The sequence below is a fragment of the Ceratotherium simum genome, chromosome 5, assembly GCF_057802395.1.
Source record: "Ceratotherium simum simum isolate JZ-2026a chromosome 5, ASM5780239v1, whole genome shotgun sequence".
Classification (NCBI taxonomy): Eukaryota; Metazoa; Chordata; class Mammalia; order Perissodactyla; family Rhinocerotidae; genus Ceratotherium; species Ceratotherium simum.
Window position 1 is genome coordinate 49201207 of NC_141904.1, and position 20056 is coordinate 49221262.

Genomic DNA, 20056 nt, shown 5'->3' on the forward strand with positions numbered 1-20056 from the left:
GAGTCACTGAATTTTAATGACCAGGATCAGGTGGGGCTGAATATTTAGGCTTTTCATAGGACATATGAAGAAATGGTGTATGAATGCAGAGAAAGGATTAAAATCCAGAAATGATGTTCCATTTATTCACTGCAAGAGGGAGATTAGGCCTTCTTGATCAATTTCCTCCAATCTCCCAAAACTCTCTCCCTTCATTTTTCCAAAATAACAACACAGAGAAACTTGTTTGTACAAAAACCACATATTATTCCCCCCCTCACAAAATCGGGTGGCTGTATTACAGGAACAAAACCAGATCAAAGACACGAAAAGACAAAGTGACCACTCATACTGAAATATAACAGTGTTATGAATTCAGGTATTGTGTAGAATTATTACCAGCATAGTAAAAATATTTCCACCTGGATCTTTTAAATTTGAAAGTGATCACATTAAAGACCTGAGGTTAAAAGGGACCACAGTATGAACCAGAATTCCATTTTCCTTCTAAGACCCCAGTGGAAAAGGTAAGTATTTGGAATGAGTTTCCTTTGGGAAAGACTGGCGGGAAATATAGAAAACCCTGGCCACTGTCAACAGGCACTGGGGTCTTTCTGGAGGCAAATGCATTGGAACTAAACTCCAGTAGGAACAAGCTCATTTCCTTTCTAAGAGTCCAGAACAAACACACAAAAGGACAAGGTCTCCTTGGTTCCAGTACTCTGATGGTGACCAGGGCCACCTGGTTAGAGGTAACACCTGAGGGTTTAAAAGGCATATCTAAATTGTGGTTTTATTTTTTTGCTTTCTGATATTAAGGAGAAAAGTTCTAAGGCGTTTTATAAACACCTCCCTACACCCTCTCATATGTAAAGCTTTATAGAATATATAGAAAACAATATCCAAAAGACATTCCACTCTGCATTCTAAATAATGAAACTGCCACTTAAGAATGTGAAGTGAGGAGGCCAGGTGCTTTGGAAATCAAGGTCTACCAAAAACACCCTTTCCCCACCCATGGAAGGATAGAGGGGAGGGAAGAAGGACAAGAGAAAACCAAGAACTCTCAAGTCACTCATCAGCAGGGGTAGAAATGGGCTCAAGTTAAGGCATTTTTGTGGTTCTTCCTATGGAATGGCATTCCATTCTCCCACCTCGAGTACCCCAACCCTCAAAGCTTGATGCTCTAATTACCAAGTGAGTTCCTTGGTACCCCCAGCATCTCCTTGACAACCCTGTGACAGATGGAATGTCAGATTTCAGAAAGGGAAGGGAGAAGGTATGAGCCTGTTGATCCTGCCCCACTTCTCCAATCCCATCCCAAACCTAAAGTACCACTTCAGTAAATTCCACGTGCCCTGGCTAATGCAAGAGGTAGTTTGGGGACTTGCCCGCACCCCCCCCCACCCCCCCCAGCCACTCTAACCAAGTTCCATGAGCTAAAATGTTTATTAGCACTAATACTTTTTTTTTTCTTTTTAAAGGTTTTTAAAGAGGGAGGGAAAAAAAGCATACAAAGCAGTGAACAGTGGGCCATTGCCATAGACTCCTAAAACTTTCCTGGCTAGTCTAGGGAACTTAGGAATGCCTCTTCAAATCCCAGCTCTCAAAAAACAAAACACTCACCCCCACTCCAACAAACCATCTGCATAGAAAACCCGAACCAGTGGGCCTGGGGAAGGAGCGGATCTGTTCTGATGCTTGTGCTCTCCCTACCGTATACTAAAGGGGTATGTTCTGCCAGGTGGGTGGAAGCTCTCACAGTCCTCACTAGGGATAAAATCAGTTTTTTATCTTTTCCCCAACTCTTTTAATTTTGGTGCGTCTATGTGTGGCAAAAATCTCAGGAAACTTCACCATCAGCACCATTCTTAGCTCAGATAAGCAGAAATAAGGTCACTTATAATGCCTTAAGGTTTGTCCCCTCTGGCTATCCCCTCTGCTCATCACCATTTTTTGGTTCCTATTAACTTAGGATGCTCTCCTTTAAAGCAATAATGACAAAAGAAAAAAAAAGATAATGATTATAAAGCACTTTCCATAGAAGCATAAGACAAAGCAAAAAACTGCAGGAGAGCAATAATGATAAGGACATAGAATACTAATGTCGACAGGACCTGCAGATAAACTGTCAGTACACCCCACGCCCGGACAGGAGAGATGCAAGTCATTTTTAGGATGACCAGGGCACACAGTCACCACAGGCCACCCCTTGAGTGCTGGCTGAGGACCTAACACAAGAGGCATCAGAGCATAGCGAGGGGTGGCAAGAGGAATGGGGGAATATGGGACGTGTGCTTGGGGCTATGAGAAGAAAAATCCTGAAAGAAATCCAAGGAAGCTGAGGAACGCAAGTCTTGTCATCCCCACTCCAGCTGGTGGCGCTGGACACGGACGTTCCCTGCATCTTCCAGGCTAGGGAGCAGCCGAGGCTGGTGGGCCTGGAGGAGGAGGAGGGATTCCATCTGCAGGTGGTGGTGGTGGCTGCTGCTGCGGTGGAGGGGGATCTGCAAACACATCCAAGAGTAACTCGTCATTGCAGGAAACATAAGGGGCTTGGGAAAGAGCCCATTCAGAGAAAATGACATAGGAAGTAATTTTCTTTATGGCAGGTATCCAATGTGGCCTGTGAGGCATTGCTGCCGCTGTGGTCTATGTGAGTCAGACCCATGTGAACCTTCGGGTCACTGCTCACTCATGTTGTTTCCCCTAACTCAAGTGTGGAGGAGTGGGAGGTGTCTGAGTCTGTCCCACTCTCCTTCAAGGCCCACCTCTTCCAAGAATCACTCCAGACCTTTTCAGAACTTAATTATATTTTGGTTTTATTGTATTTTAATGGTTCTCTCTGCTAATTTTATTTCTTCAGTTAAATGATAAGTTCTTTTCTGGGCAAGTTCTGGGTCTTCTTTCTGTCTCTCACAGTGCCTGGCCTAGCTGGGCATAAAACAGATTATCAATAACTTCTTGCTGATTAACTGTCTCCACCAGGGCCAGAGAGCTTCACTTGAGCCAGCAGCTGACAAGTTGGACAGTCCTGGGAGGCCCCACAGTTCCTGAACTGCAGTCCTTGGATTTTTGGCCAAAACTAGGTCAGGTCCTGAAGGGAACAATTAGTATGAGTGTCTGGGGCTCCTTCCTATTTCAACTTTAGCTGCTTCAGTGTACAAAGGAACCCTCGAGATCATTTAATCTAGGGTTTTTTTAAACCTCTAGATTTTGCCAGAAATGAAAACATATGAAGTGTAGCCTTGCTTATGAGTCAATTCATCTAACCTTCCCCCCCAGGAGGTTTCCACCACACTAGTAAGGCTCTTCAAAGCATTTTGAAGCCCAGTGATCTAATTCCTTGTTTAATCTTTTAGTGAGGAAACCAAGGCCTGAAGGAAAGGAACTCCCTGGTGAGGTCTGCCTCGTACCCTGGAGTCAAATCAGTGGCTCAGACTCCCTGAAACACTCGTTTGTGGCAGGAAGTGAGAAGGAGCACCCAAAACCCTCCACATTCTCAAGGTGCTCCACTGAGGGCCCTTTAGGATGGAATCCTGCAGTCACACATCATGAGTGATCAGCAGGGTATGACAGTGGTAAAGCCCAACGATACTACTTCTGCAACGGGGATGGCAAACTGGTCAACTCTCTTGGTAGGCTGGCACATCTGTATATTGCCTGTAAGGCGGCAAGGCAAGCGTTTTCTTGCCAAGGAAAAGAGGTACCTGCTGTACTACAACCTCTGACCACTGCCTAAGGGAAATCACTTTCTTCTATTGTCGTGGTCCTATACACCCAGCTAAACTGCTGCCTTTTTCTGTGCACCTACTCTGTCCTAGCCCCTGGGGTCCAGAGAGAAACGAGACGTGCCTTTGTCCATGCAGCCTGCCTCCTGGCCCTGGGAAGTCTCCCAGAGTACTAGAGTGCACTTGAGGCACTTCACAGTCTCATGTAACTTCTGGCAAATCCTATACCACTATCCACTTGTTCATTTCTTATTTTATCAACCAAAGCCCCTGGAGGTCAGGAATTCTATGCGTCCTTGCTCTCTGTATTGTTAACGGAAGCTAACTCCTTGGCACATACATGAACTTCTAAATGAACCTGAGATCCTAGATATGGCTCGGGTACCTGGCCACTATCGGTTGCGTTTTGGGATTGTTCTCACTGAGAAAGTCTACAGGAGTAAAGGGTAGGCCAGAGCCTCTGAAGCAATCTTCTGGAGGCCAGGGTTGGAGCAGAGCAAGGGATCTACAGGAGAAATGACCCTGCCTCGCACACATCGTCAGACAGACAATGCTCAGCAGCACCTGTGCTTTTTCCACTGAGCCTGCTGGGACCTCATATTCCTTCTCAACACAGCTCCTGAATACTGGTTCCTTAGTCTAAGCAGCCACTGCCAATATATCAGAGTGGCTACAAGAAACTTGTTATTCCTGCCCTAAACTGTTTCCTATTCTTATCTTTATACCCACCACTTTTGAACCTTGTATCCATAAAAGACTCCTGTAGGGAAAATAACAACCATTAGCTCTGTATGTCTCCCAAGATTCAAACTAGACAGGCTTAAACAGGAGTGGGAGAGGAATGTCTTTTTGGCCTCCCCACAGACCTCGGAGTCAAGCGTGCATACCATGAAGGCTATGGCACATGAGCCCAACTAACTGGAAGCACTTTGCACTCATCACCTGTGTACCCGTCCATCAGGCGTGCTGAAGAGCACTGACCAAAAACCAATCTCCTAGAACCCACTGTCACAGGTCGTACTGTCCACAAACCTGCTATAAACCACATATAGAAAACAAAGCCTTCCTCCCTCGTGTACAGCCCTCCCAGAGAGACCCTGGGGTAATGCATCCCCGAATCATGCTACTTACACATGCCATTAGGTGCCGTGAGGGGCACCCGGGGTCCTAAGATGTTTCCTGGCATTGGAGGCATACCAGGAGGGGTGGGGCCGCTCCCAGGGGGGTGGATGTTGGCTGCAACGGTGGGAATCATGCGGCCTGGCATGGGCTGCCCAGGCATCATGGAACCTGGGCCTGGTATCTGACCTGTGGAGGGAGATTCAAAGTACTAAGGTAAGTGTACTAGGAAGAAAGGGATACTCACTGCCCAAGACTGCTAAACACAAATACCTAACCCTTCAAAGGATACGAATACCAACAGAGCAATAATCTCTAATAATCTCTATGTCTAGCTTTTAATTTTTTTAAGGGAGGAGGAGAAATAATGGGGCAGGTCTATGGAGTGAATGACTACCCTAAGCCCTGGTACAGGCAGGTAGCTGTAAGAAGCAATTACAAAAAAGCATCCTAAAAGAAAGTATTCTGTTTAGCTGGGTGAACAGTGGATTATCAAATACCTTCCTGAGGACACAAAATGCCAAGCACAGACCACAGGGAATGAAAAGAACTTTAACAGCAAGTCAGGGCATAGTCCAAGGACTGCAGCTCAGTCAACACTGAGCTTCACGCACAGGCTTCGTGGGAAGGTATGTTTGAAAGGGTATTGGTCACTACTGTGAAATCAACATTAAAAAGGGATTCTGGTTGGAATCCCTAAGTCCTGTTCATAAAAAAATCTCTCCCTCTATCCCTCATCATGAAGCACTGGCCCTGGAGACCCTGGTGGGGGAAGGGTGGTGGGGGGACAGGACAAGGGGAGAGAGAAAGACAGACAGCTCCTTCATCTCTTCCTATTGTTTTGAAATTAATAATAGGAGACGTTAGACACAAGAACAGTAAATACCACCTGTATTCAGTTTCACCCAGAGCCTTTAAACTTACAGCACACTTTTTCTGTAAAGAACCAGATAGGAAATATTTGGACTTTGCAGGCTATATGGTCTCTATCACAACTATTTAACTTTGCTACTGGAGCGTGAAGGCAGTCATACATGATACATAACGAACAGGTGTGGCTGTGTCCCAATAAATCTTTATTTACAGGCTCTGAAATGTGAATTTCACATACTCTTCATGTGACACAAACATTCTTCTTTTGAGTTTTCCCCAACCATTTAAACTGTAAAAACCATTCTCAGCCTGTGGCCCATACAGAAACAGGAGATGGGCCAGATTTGGCCCATGGGTTGTAATTTGCCAATCCTGCTTTAGATATGACGGTGGATATTAGTTCTGGAACTCAGCGGTTTGGCTGCTGGGCTTGGTTTTAAAGAGCTACAAATGAAGGAGAATCATTTAATGGGCACAAACCAAGGTTGAAGCTCTTTTATATAAGGGCAAATTATACTCTCTATAGAATAAGGAAAGAGAATCTATGTAATTTTTTCTCTTTTTTTTAAATCTAGGGACTTTAGTATCTGTGTAAGGTTAACTGTATGAAACTGAATACAGGTTTCTAGACACAGTCCCAAGACAGCTGGGAATAAGAATGCTTGTGGTCCAATCTTGGAAAATTTGGGAGATGGGACTACCTGATAGCTAGCTGGCAATTAAAATACATAGAGCAGGGGCCGGCCCCGTGGCTTAGCGGTTAAGTGCGCGCGCTCCACTACTGGCGGCCCAGGTTCAGATCCGGGCGCACACTGACACACCGCTTCTCTGGCCATGCTGAGGCCGCATCCCACATACAGCAACTAGAAGGATGTGCAACTATGACATACAACTATCTACTGGGGCTTTGGGGAGAAAAATAGGAGGAGGATTGGCAATAGATGTTAGCTCAGAGCCGGTCTTCCTCAGCCAAAAAAAAAAAAAAAAACATAGAGCAGTATTAGAGATTACTCAAGCAAAGACTTCTCTGTCATTGTTTAGAAAAAGGCATCTTAAGAAGGACACACCAAGTTTCAAGCCTCAGACCACCTATTTCCATTGTCTGTTTCCTGACCCTAGGCAGGACCCAAAGAGAGGAGCCCTCCACTACAGAGGTGTCAATGAAGAGAACCCCACTGAGGCACAAGAATCAGGGGTATAGGTGGTCTGCTGTCTTTGGGGGACTACTTTTTAAAGCATAATATGTCAACATTACACCGCAGAATAAATAGGACAGCAAGTTTTCTTTCTGTGCTCTATAATGCAATCATGTAAGAGCCCAGCAGAGGAACCTCAGAGGTCCAACTGCTGTAGGACAATTTGAGGTGGTTAATTCACCTCAGAGAAAGCCAGAGCAAGTGCTGGACCCACGGCTGAACTGACACTACCACCACTCTCATAGCACCTAAGCATCAATAATTAAAGCTGTTGGGTGCCTGTGCCACAGCGCTAGGACAGAAACAGGCAGTGCTAGAGAGTCTATCGATCTAGGGAATGACACAGAGATAAAAGGAACAAGTGGCAAGTACCTTATAAGTCATACAAAGGATGAGTGCACATAAAGGAGTGGCAGGCACATCGAGGGAAAACTATGGAAGGAGCAAGAAAAAGAAACTGATACCTTCCAGTTAATTAAGACAAACATGTGAATGACTTGGGATTTTGGATGATGTGTAAATAAAGTGAAGGAGGGGGAGTAGGGATAGGACAACAGCAGACTATCCTATGCATAGGGCTGAGCCTGAGTTAAGCAATCAGAAAATAATATGAATGTTGTCCCTGTTATTCCTGAGAGCTACCAATTATATGTAGCACTTTCATACTCGCCATTCCCTCTGAGGTAACTGCATCACCTCATTATTTATCACCTGCATTTCACTGAGGAGCAACAGCCTTAAAAAGGTTAAAAAAAAATACACCCAGGTTACACAGCCAAGTTGTCCATGCTTGGTCTGACTTGACTCCAAGCAAAGGGGGCTGGATGAGTCATGCACACAGAACGGGGCGAGGTGAAAGGTTTTGGAGAAGGGAAGAACGTAGGCCTGATTTTCTGTGTGATGGAAAGCCTTAAGAAGAGCTGCAGAGGAGTCAGAGCCTAGAGCAAAGGAAAAGAGCTTTTGCAGAGAAGCAGGGACTGAGTGAGGGCAGGATGAGTAGACGGCAGTAGGAGCTGAGGAGTTGGGGACAGCACCCTGCAGGCATCCTGGGGACAGGTGAGAGAGCAAGGAGGAGGAGCAAGTATGGAATGGAGAAGGAGAACAATTCAGGCTTGGCATCTGACTAGGCATGTGAAGTGCAGGTGGGATGAAGGGAAGAGGACAGGAGAAGACTTTTGCTTTGGGAACAGGAGATGCAGGACTGGCTTTCACTCAGTGGAACACTGAGAGATGGGGTGAAGGGAAGTACAGAACTCTCAAAGTTTCAAATGGGCAGTGGCATACACAGAACCTTATTATTCTAAGAATCAGGTCCAGTCCTCCGCAAAGTTGTTGACCTTTGTCTTTTAGGAGGTACTCCCAGCTCCCTTTCGGACACCCCTTTGTTACTCCCTTCCTACCACACATCACCTGCAGGGCCACTACTAAATGCAATATTTTGCTTCTCACTCTCTAAGTCTCTACTAATGATTCTCTAATGGTATTCCAGGTGGTGCAACAGGAGAGAGAAGATACTTTTGTTGTTGTGGGAGGCAAGAAGCCTACTTTTAAGCCTAGATCTACAGAATTCTAACCTGGAGAGGAAAGAACACTTTTAATGGACTCATTGTAATAAATGGAAGCCATGTACTAGAACAGATAATACACTCTAGGTCTATCAATTGTTACCTGGCCCACCGACCCCATAAGACATTAACCACAATCCTTGCTCAGAACAAGCCTAATACGTTCTCTTTACCTTACAGGAGACCACAAAGAAAGGAAGGAGGAGATGGCTCAGACATATAGTCGAACCAGCTAAAGCCAGTTGAAGGCAACATGGCGGTCTAACTTGACCTAACATAGACCTTGCAGCTTATTATGCACTCACTGTAATACATTACCATGCTACATAACACACTCACTGGTGCCATGACAGTTTACAACTGCCGTGGCAACAGCAGGATATATCCAAATAAGGAAAGAAAAGAGGTGGCACCCTTGTTCCCCCAAAAAGCCTGCCCGGTTCCCAGAAGAACTATCAATATTCCTCCCCTTTATTACCTTGACCCCTTATAACAGCTGCTTAATCACCCCAAGAGCTAAGAACATAGTTGATTTGTGAACATAGTTCCCACTTCTCCATTCTTTGGCCACTGAATAAAAGCTTATGCTGTTGAACGCTCAGCTTTTGTTTTGTTCCAAATCAGTGACATCAAACAGAAAAGGACCCTCCGAGGAGGAAAGGGTTGCTTGTGGGTTCAAGGCCCACCAGCCCTGGGCTCTTCCTCAGGTCCCCTCTGATTGTGGGTTCAAGTCCCACCAGGGGAAGCAAAATTGGTAACACAATGGGTACGAATTGCCTCCTTCTACCAAGTTCAACCTGGACAAGAGGTCTTGAGCAAGTTAGGAAGAACATTTTGCCAGCCCTTCTCAGGTCTCTCTCTCCAGAAAACTGACAGCAGAGTAGAAAAGCAGGCCTTAACAAAGAGGCTAGTCCTGGGTAAGGGAGAAAGAAAGAAGGAAGAGCATACTGGGTGTGTGCTCACACGAGTAAGGATACACAACTGTTCAGTCCCAACCACTCCTCGTTTTCAGCAGTATGACAGAGTATTATACTTTGATGCCTAGAGGAAGGTGTGGGTTGCCCAAATTCCTGACTGACCAGTGGGCATCAAGTCAAGAGCCACCCAATCCTCAATAGGGAAAGTAGAGGTGAACTAGACTAGAAACTACACAGCACAATCTCACTTCCACTTCACCCCAACCTAGATGAGTGTTCTTGGGCAAGTCATTTACGATGCCCTGAGCCTCAGTTTCCTGAGATGACAGAAAGTGAAGCTAAATACCGGCCCTACTTTCATCATATGGCTTTCTGTATAATCAAGGAAATTATTCATTTGTTATAACGCCTTATTATGTCACTGGCTCCTCCAACAGGCTTATGAGAGGCAGAGCAAATATTCTCATTTTATAGAGAATAAACAGAAACTCAGAAAAGAAACTTCTTGGGGCTGGCCCAGTGGTGCAGCAGTTAAGTGCGCACGCTCCAGTTCAGTGGCCCGGGGTTCGCAGGTTTGGATCCCAGGCGCGCACCAACACACAGCTTGCCAAGCCATGCTGTGGCGGCGTCCCATGTGAAGTAGAGAAGGATGGGCACGGATCACGGATGTTAGCCCAGGGCCGATCTTCCTCAGCAAAAAAGCAGCGGACTGGCATTGGATGTTAGCTCAGGGCTGATCTTCCTCACAAAAAAAAGAAGAGACTTCTATACAGTCACAGAAATTGTACAGTCATAGAAATTGTAAGGGACATCAGATCCATGTCTTCTAACTCTAAATCCAATTCTCTTTCTACCATACTACTCTGTGCTCAACTGAAACAGTTCATGTGAAAGGACTTAATATAACAGCCAGCATTTTAAAAAAACATAAGGTGTCTACTTTAATTCCAGGTACCATATTTTCTTCCTCACTATATCACACTTGTAAGACTGCTCTGCTTCCTACAATATTTTAATTTTTTTATTGATGTAATAATAGTTTATTACATTGTGAAATTTTAGTTGTACATTATTGTTTGTGACTCACTGTATTAATGCATCCCTTCCCCACTTATGCCTATCCCCAAAGTCCCTTGCCCCTGAACCACCAAACAGTTCTCTCTGTCCCTGTGTTAGCTTATCTTTCACATATGAGTGAAATCATGCAGTGTTTGTCTTTCTCTCTCTGGCTTATTTCACTTAACATAATACCCTCTGGGTCCACTCATGTTGTTACAAATGGGACGATTTTGTCTTTTTTTTTTTTTTTTTTTACAGCTGAGTAGTATTCCACCGTGTGTGTGTGTGTGTATATATATATATATATATAGATGGTATATATATGGTATATATATACACACACACCACATCTTCTTTATCCAATCATCAGTCAAGGGACACTTGGGTTGCTTCCACTTCTTGGCTATAGTGAATAATGATGCAATGAACATAGGGGTGCATAAGCCTCTATGGAGTGTTGATTTCAGGTTCGCTGGATAGATGCCCAGTAGTGGGACAGCTGGGTTGTACGGTATTTCTATTTTTAATTTTTTGAGGAATCTCCATACTGTTTTCCATAGAAGCTGCACTAGTTTGCATTCCCACCAGCAACGAATTAGGGTTCCTGTTTCTCTGCAATCTCTCCAACATGTGTTGTCTTGGTGATTATAGCCATTCTAACGGGTATAAGGTGATATCTTAGTGCAGTTTTGATTTGCATTTCCCTGATGATTACTGATGTTGAACATCTTTTCATGTGCCTATTGGCCATCTGTATATCTTCCTTGGAAAAGGATCTGTTCATAATCTCTGACCATTTTTTGATCAGGTTGTTTTTTTGTTGTTCAGTTGTGTGAGTTCTCTATATTTTATGCAGATTAACCCCTTGTTGGATATATAATTTGCAAATATTTTCTCTGAGCTGCTGGGTTGTCTTTTCATTTTGATCCTGGTTTCATTTGCCTTGCAGAAGCTCTTTAATCTGATGAAATCCCACTTGCTTATTTTTTCTTTCATTTCACTTGTCCAAGTAGACATGAATTCGAACACATCCCTTTATGACTTATGACAAACAGTGTACTACCTATATTTTCTTCCAGGAGTTTTATAGTTTCAGGTCTCACCTTCAGGTCTTTGATCCATTTAGAGTTAATTTTTGTGTATAAAGAAAAGAACTGGTCTACTTTCTTTCATTCTTTTGCATGTGGCTGTCGAGTTTCCCAGCACCATTTACTGAAGAGACTTTCCTTTCTCCATTGTACGTTCTTAGCTCTTTCGTCGAAGATTAGCTGTCTGTAGATGGTGGTTTTAATTCTGGGCTTTCAATTCTGTTCCATTGATCTGTATGTCTGTTTTTGTATCCGTACCACGCTCTTTTAATTACTATGGCTTTGTAGTATGTTTTGAAGTTGGGGATTGTGACGCCTCCAGCTTTGTGCTTTTTTCCCTCAGGATTGCTTTAGCTATTCCAGGTCTTTTGTTGCCCCATATGAATTTTAGGATTCTTTGTTCTATTTCAGTGAAGAATCCCATTGTGATTCTGATTGGGCTGCACTGAATCTGTCGATTGCTTTAGGTAGTATGGACATTTTAACCATGTTTATTTTTCCAATCCATGTGCATGGGACGTTTTTCCATTTCTTTATGTCTTCACTGATTTCTTTCAATAACGTCTTATAGTTTTCATTGTATAGGTCTTTTACCTCCTTGGTTAAATTTACTCCTCAATATTTTATTCTTTTTGTTGTGATTGTAAATGGGATTCTCTTTTTGAGTTCTCTGTTAGTTTGCTATTAGCACGTAGAAATGCAACTGATTTTTGTAGGTGGATTTTGTACCCTGCAACTCTGCCGTAGTCACTGATTATTTATAATAGTTTTCCAACAGATTCTTTAGGGTTTTCTATATATAAAATCATGTCGTCTGCAAACAGCGAGTGTTTCACTTCTTTGTTGCCTATTTGTATTCCTTTTATTCCCTTTTTTTGCCTAATTGCTCCGGCCAACACTGCCAGTACTATGTTGAGCAAGACTGGCTAGAGTGGGCACCATTGTCTTGTTCCTGTTCTCAGAGGAATGGCTTTCAGTTTTTCCCCATTGAGTATGATGTTGGCTGAGGGTTTGTCATATATGGCCTCTATTTATTTTCCTTCTATACCCCCTTCATTGAGAGTTTTTATCATAAACGCATGTTGGATCTTGTCAAATGCCTTCTCTGCATCTACTGAGATGATCATGTGGTTTTTATTCCTCGTTTTGTTAATGTGGTGTATCACACTGACTGATTTGCGGATGTTAAACCATCCCTGTGTCCCTGGTATAAATCCCACTTGATCATGGTGTATGATCTTTTTAATGTATTGCTGTCTTCAGTTTGCCAATATTGTGCTGAGGATTTTTGCATCTATGTTTATCAGTGATATTGCCTGTAGTTTTCCTTCTTTGTATTGTCCTTGTCTGGCTTTGGTATCAGGGTGATGTTGGCCTCGTAGAATATGTTAGGAAGTGTTCCATCTTCCTCTATTTTTTGGAATAGTTTGAGAAGGATAGATATTAAACCTTCTTTGAATGTTTGGTAAAATTCTCCAGAGAAGCCATCTGGTCCTGGACTTTAGTTTTTTGGGAGGTTTTTTTTTTTTTTTTTTGCAGCTGAGCCAGTTAGAATTTTATTTAGAATAGATGTGTTCCAATCACCCAGGAAAGCTCTGGCAACCTGGATTTGATTGGGTACAAATCCTGGTACCATCAGCCACAAATCCCCAGAGAAGCCATTCCTGGAAACAGCTAACTGGATCCATTCGGCATTAATCTTTTCTTTGTGTGTGTGTGAGGAAGATCAGCCCTGAGCTAACATCCATGCCAAGCCTCTGTTTTGCTGAGGAAGACTGGCTCTGAGCTAACATGTATTGCCAATCCTCCTCCTTTTTTTTTTTTCCCCTAAAGCCCCAGTAGATAGTTGTACGTCATAGTTGCATATCCTTCTAGTTGCTGTATGTGGGACGCGGCCTCAGCATGGCCGGAGAAGCAGTGCATCAGTGCATGCCCGGGATCTGAACCCAGGCCGCCGGTAGTGGAGCGTGTGCACTTAACCACTAAGCCACGGGGCCGGCCCTTGATTACTGTTTCAATCTCTTTACCTGTGATTGGTCTATTCAGATTCTCTATTTCTTCTTGGTTCAATTTTCGGAGCTTGTACAAGTCTAAGAATTTATCCTTTTCTTCTAGATTGTCCAATTTGTTGTAGTTTTCTGCATATAGTTTTTCACAGTATTCTCTTATAATCCTTTGTGTTCTGTGGTATCCACTGTAATTTCTCCTCTCTGATTTCTAGTTTTATTGATTTGAGCCTTCTTTTTTTCTTAGTGAGTCTGGCTAAGGGTTTGTCAACTTTGTTTATCTTCTCAAAGAACCAGCTGTTTCACTGATCTTTTCTACTGTTTTTTTTGGTTTCATTGTCATTTATTTCTGCTCTAATTTTTATTATTTCCCTCCCTCTGCTGACTTTGGGCTTTGTTTGTTCTTCTTTTTCTAACTCTGCTAGGTGTAGTTTAAGGTTGCTTATTTGGGATTTTTCTTGTTTGTTAAGCTGGGCCTGTATTGCTATGAGTTTCCCTCTCAGGACTGCTTTTGCTGCATCCTATATGAGTTAGTATGGAGTATTTTTTTTTTTTTATTTACTCTATTTTTTTTATTTTGTGTTTATTGCAGTAACATTGGTTTATAACATTGTATAAATTTCAGGTGTACATCATTATACTTCTATTTCTGCACAGATTACATCATGTTCACCACCCAAATACTAATTACAACCCATCACCACACACGTGTTGAATTATCCCTTTCGCCCTCCTTCCTCCCCGCTTCCCCTCTGGTAACCACCAATCCAATCTCTGTCTCTATATGTTTGCTTGTATTATGGTGTATTTTCATTTTCATTTGTCTCCAGGTATTTTTTTATTTCTCTTTCATTTCTTCTGTGATCCATTGGTTGTTCAGTAGCATGTTGTTTAGTCTCCACATCTTTGTCACTTTCCCAGTTTTTATCATGTGGTTGATTTCTAGGTTCATAGCATTATGCTTGGAAAAGATGCTTTGATGATTTCAATCTTCTTAAATTTATGGAGGCTTGCCTTGTTTCCCAACACATGGTCTATCCTTGAGAATGTTCCACGTGCGCTTGAGAAGAATGTATAATCTGCTGTGTTTGGATGGAGTGCTCTATATATATCTATTAAGTTCATCTCATCTAGTTTTTTGTTTAAGTCCACTATTTCCTTATTAACTTTCTGTCCGGATGATCTATCTATTGATGTAAGTGGGGTGTTAAGATCCCCTACTATTACTGTGTTGTTGTTAATATCTCCTTTTAGGTTTGTTAATAGTTTCTTTATGTACTTTGGTGCTCCTGTGTTGGGTGCATATATATTTATTAGTGATTTATATTCTTGGTGGAGTGTCCCTTTTATCACTATATATTGCCCCTCTTTGTCTCTCATTACCTGTTTTATCTTGAAGTCTACTTTGTCTGATATAAGTATGGCAACCCGTTTTTTTTTGTTGTTTGCCATTAGCTTGGAGTATTGTCTTCCATCCTTTCACTCTGAGCCTGTGTTTGTCTTTAATTCCAGGCACCATATTTTCTTCCTCACTATATCACACTTAGTGAGACTGCTCTGCTTCCTGCAATAAATAATTTTTTAATTTAACAAACACACATTCTAGCACCTTGCAGTGGGTTAGATGATGGTCCCCAAACAGATATGTATACATTCTGATACCTGGGACCTGTAAATGTAACCATATTTGGAAAAAAGGTCTTTGTAGATTTGATTAAATTAAGGATCTTGAGATGAGATCATCCTGGATTATCTTAGTGGGCCCTAAATCCAGTGAAAAGTGTCCTTATGACACACACAAAGGAGAAAATAGAGAGGAGAAGATGATGTGAAGATGTAGCAAAGAAAAATGTGGCCACAAACCAAAGAATGCTGCCAGCCACCAGAAGCTGGAAGAGGCAAGGAAAAGACTCTCCCCTAGGTCCCTTGGAGGGAGCATGGCCTTGCTAGATATTGGACTTCCAGCTCCCAGAATTGTGAGAATAAACTTCTGTTGTTTTAAGTTACCAAGTTTGCTAAAGAAGAAGACATAGGGCCGGCCCCGTGGCTTGGTGGTTAAGTGAGCGCGCTCCACTGCTGGCGACCCGGGTTCGGATCCCAGGCTCGCACCGACGCGCTGCTTCTCCGGCCATGCTGAGGCCGCGTCCCACATACAGCAACTAGAAGGATGTGCAGCCAGGACACACAACTATCTACTGGGGCTTTGGGGGGAAAAAATAAATAAATAAAATCTTTAAAAAAAAAAAAAAAAAAAAGAAGAAGAAGACATAAAGACTGAGTAACTTGCCCGATGTCATAAAGTGTATAAATAGGGAAGTCCAGATCTGACCTGGTACTGGGGCTCCAGAGATGGTGCTTGTAACCACAGTGCACCCTGCTGATGAAAGTCTGGAGGGAGTCCATGTCTCTCCCAACAGACTACGTGATGCAAACCCTGCTGACACTAAACTGACCTGGCTCCAGACAGAAACAATTCTCCAAACCAGCAGCTCAAAGTGTATGTTCCAGCAGAGAAACGAACTACTCAAGAAATAATCTGGCAAAGAGGAGAATCAGTGGCAGACGGACACAGACCCATGAGATGACGACTACCCAACATGCACTGGGATAAGCCCGTAGGTTCTGTCAGGCCCAGCAGTGCTGTTTCCAAAGCTACCTGCTCAGCAGCAGTGCCCATTTACCTATTTCCCTATATCTTTATGACAACAAGCTGGGATAGGGCAGCTTTAGGGTTTTCCAAGGCTATAAGCCCATCAGCTGAAAAAAACCTCTCCTTTCTCTAGATATAAATTGTAAAGCCTTCTGAAAAACAAAGTTCTCCCATCTTCCTGTAACAAACAGAACCATAAAGCCACAGGGATATGGATAAATCAGGGTATGAAAGGAAAATGGCTCCTTGGGAGAGTTGGCAGCAAAAAGAAAGGACTAGAGGAAAAATAGTTTACTTCTGCTTGTGGGACCTTGCACAGACAAACATTTCTCAAGAAAGCAAGGAGCACTAAAAGTGAGTGATCTCCCTGTGCCATCCAGAAGTTACAGCTGTCACATGCTACATGACTCTCAGTGCTGGTGTGCCTAGGGCAGTGGACTTAGAGAAAAGACAAGGAGGAGACAAGAATGTCGCTTTGAGCCGGGCCTGCTGTTTGCCAAGCAACGACAGTTATCTCACTGAGTCCTCCAGGTTGTTAGGAAGATTGGAAGACAGTGCGGGCCCAGTTTCAAGATAAGGAAACTAAGTCTCAGAGAGGCTATGTAATTCGGCCCAAAGTCACAAGGAACACGAGACTGAACTGAGATTCAAACCCAGGTCTGTCTGACCGAGGCCCATTCTCTTTTCCTTTACACCACCCTGCCTTAAAGTTGAGTCTCTCTCTCCTTGGAAAAGCCAATTTCTAAAGATCAAATTTGAAATGGGGTAGAATTTAAGAAGACTGGGGAGAAGAAAAAACCAATTTCTTGTAAAGCAACCCCTGTCCTTCTGAAATATAAACATCCTTGTGGTTCTTCTGGTGTCTGATATAGGTGTCTCACCACTTATGAATGGATGACAGTGTCTGAAGGCATTTCTATTAATTCTTACTAAACATGAAAAAGTCTAGCCCAGACGAACCTAAAATATACAGGAGCAGGCCTGACCAAATAAAATAAAGGGGGTGTGTATATGTATTTTCCATTAAAATAAAAATTCAGGTATTTCCTTCCCAGTAGAGAGGGAAGTGAGAGAGAGAGATAGAGAGATGTGGCTTCAAAATAGCAGTATCAAAGCATAAACTGATGGGAGTCTGACCTACATACAATTTTTTTTTTTTTAAACAGCAGGCATTTGTAGCCTGAAAAATGGAAAGGTTTGCTAAAATTAGGTTTAGCCTAGTGAAAAAAATCCCTCACACTCTCAGGTTTATTAGATCTTCCACTAAAGTGTTATGCCCATCATGCCTGATGGAATATTTAAGGATTTTATTTTTATTCTTTGGGATGGGAGAGGCAGGTGGGAAAAGAACATGAAACTAAGAAAGGGAACCTGTGAATTTCCAATCTTGAGCACATTTCATCACTGTTTCTAACCGTCCACAGCACATTCTTTGGCTGAGTCCCCCTGAGAACGGAAATAACACAATCACGGCCAAGTGAGGGGAAGCCCAGGATCCTCAGGGACTGCTCCTCCCGCAGCAGCTTCTGGGGGGGGCGCCTGCGACAGACGCTCTTTATTGAGGACTGGGCCCTCACTGTTCTCTTTGTGAGGGTAACCTGCTACTCCGGAAAGTGGCACACCAGCCTTGTTATCACATGATGCACGCAGGACCAAAGGCACCGCAGATAATAAAAACTTGGCTGATGTGATGAGTTATTCCTTTTCCCTTTTCAGTGTGGGGCTGTGAGTCAGGGGACGGGCTGGGAGGTGATGACTTGGTTGTAATCCTTTCCTGAGTACTATTTCCCATGGGTAGAGTTGTTTAAGTGGGTCTAACTTGGGGCTTACAAGCCAAGTGCCTAATGCCTTGGTTGAAATTTCCTTGAACAACCATTATTTTACTAATTGATGCAAAATGTTCTAGTTTTATCATTAAAATATCATTTTTACCATGTCTGAGTTCTCAACAAATCAGATCAATTCCTATCCTGGATTTTTTAGGCACTTTCTAAAAATTCTGATGCCATTAATAAAGAAACCATAAAGATATTTAAATCAACACGTGCTTTTCACACACAGAGACTTCCCCAATGCAGGCAGCTCACTCCAGACCCACAAGACATGAATACAGCTGCATAATGATGTTTTGGTCAAGGAGGAACTGCATATATGACTGTGGTCCCATGAGATTAGTACCATATAGTCTACGTGTGTAGTAGGCTATACCATCTAGGTTTGTGTAAGCACACTCTATGAGTTTGCACAATGACAAAATTGCCTAAGGATGCATTTCTCAGAACATATCCCCATTGTTAAGCAACACATGGCTGTACTCACGAGTGCCTTATTTACTATAAATGCCCAGGGGAGGGTAGAGCTTACACTGCAGTTACACACTAGATTTTTAGCACTTCCTTTGACTCAACTTAATGACAGGTAATCTTCCTTTAAATATGTGTCAAGACCCCTGGAGTCCTGACCACGTTACCTTAGAGGAGACCCCCAGCAGTCAGAGGTACCCTCCTTGCTCTTGTAAGCAGCACAATCAAGAACACATCAGGAAGCAGCAGCCACTACTCAGGCCACTCTCCTTGGTTCCCCACGTGCTGTCACGAATGGTCAAGGGGTACTATGCACGTGGTCAAGAACTGGTTGCTATCATGACTATTCATCTTGTGCCATTTGGAATGGCAGTCTTACAAGGAGAACTAGTCAGTCTTTTACTTAGGAATCACTTCATGAAATCACAGTTTTACAATTTAAATGAAAAGATGACATGCAGTGCTGTATATTTTGTCAAGATCAGCAAAATGTAAGGGTGGTATAAAGATGGCTGTGGCCACCTCTAGTTTCCATTTGTCAAGTGTACACCAGAAAAATTCCACTATAGATACCTTCTTTGCCTTTCTGTTTGGTAGGAACAAATTAACCCAGGACACTTTATCAGAGATAGGAATAAAATCTACAAAAAGCTAGAGTTCCCAGATGAGTTAAGAGTAGGGCCAAATATGCCGAGGAAGAGAGACAGCAGTATACAGACAGTACAAAATTCCAGGAATTTGAAGGAATTAAGGGCTGGGGGAGAGAGGGAGGAATGAGAGGTACAAACTAAATGGAATATATACAGGTGTCAGTTTATACTAACCACTCTGGTGCCCAAGTCCCACACACGTTTGACAGCCCGGCAGACTCACGACATTGAGCCCATTTTAATGGGCTCTACCACTGATGGCCAGTTTTGTGGAGAAAAGATTACATGTGATTTATCTACATATTTATATAAACTCTAAGAAGGCAGACAGCTGGAGAAATTAACCACTTGGTGATAAATTTGTCTTGACCTTCTTCTCACCAACTTCCCCAAACTTGCTGGCTTTCAGACACTGATTTTTCCCCTTCCTTCACACACCATAAATTCTGGCCAAATACCAAAAGCTAGCCGATTCACCTAAATAATTCTCCTCAGCTCCTAACAAAAAAGCTATGGCATGCTAACTTGTCTAGAATTTAAAAAACATTAGTTGGAAGGACCATGCTCATAGTCCTTAATTTACACCTATGGCAAACCAGAGACTAAAGCCGTTCTCCACCTAAAACACCATAGACTTTCTCACCTGCCCTGATTTGAAAGACCCTTTTAGCTGATCTCTAGAATACGCTGTATGGTGTACCAGACTCACCTGTTACAACCAGCTTTTTCTGAACTGATGATATTAAGGCAACTTGTAACTAGTTAAGGGTTTAATTTATTGTTGTTCTTAATTTTACTCTCTAAAACACTGGATTTAACTTTACATTCAAACTTCAAAGCAACCCCACAAAAGTGGCAACTATGAAAAATCATTACTTTGAGCTGCTAGAACTTTCACACACTGCTAGGGGGAGTGTAAA

The 20056-nt window shown here is 42.9% G+C and overlaps 1 protein-coding gene across 2 annotated transcripts in view; it reads right to left on the reverse strand.

Moving 5' to 3' along the window:
* Positions 1–103: 103 nt before the first annotated feature.
* Positions 104–20056, reverse strand: part of SMARCC1 (SWI/SNF related BAF chromatin remodeling complex subunit C1) — a 181237-nt gene continuing 161284 nt past the window's right edge. For both annotated transcript variants that reach the window (XM_014791534.2, XM_014791531.2), the window contains exons 27-28: positions 4842–5018; positions 104–2486 (exon numbers count right to left, since the gene is read on the reverse strand). In XM_014791534.2, the coding sequence (XP_014647020.2) occupies positions 2395–2486; positions 4842–5018 (269 nt within the window). In that variant the 3' untranslated portion in view covers positions 104–2394. The remainder of the gene's footprint in view (positions 2487–4841; positions 5019–20056) is intronic.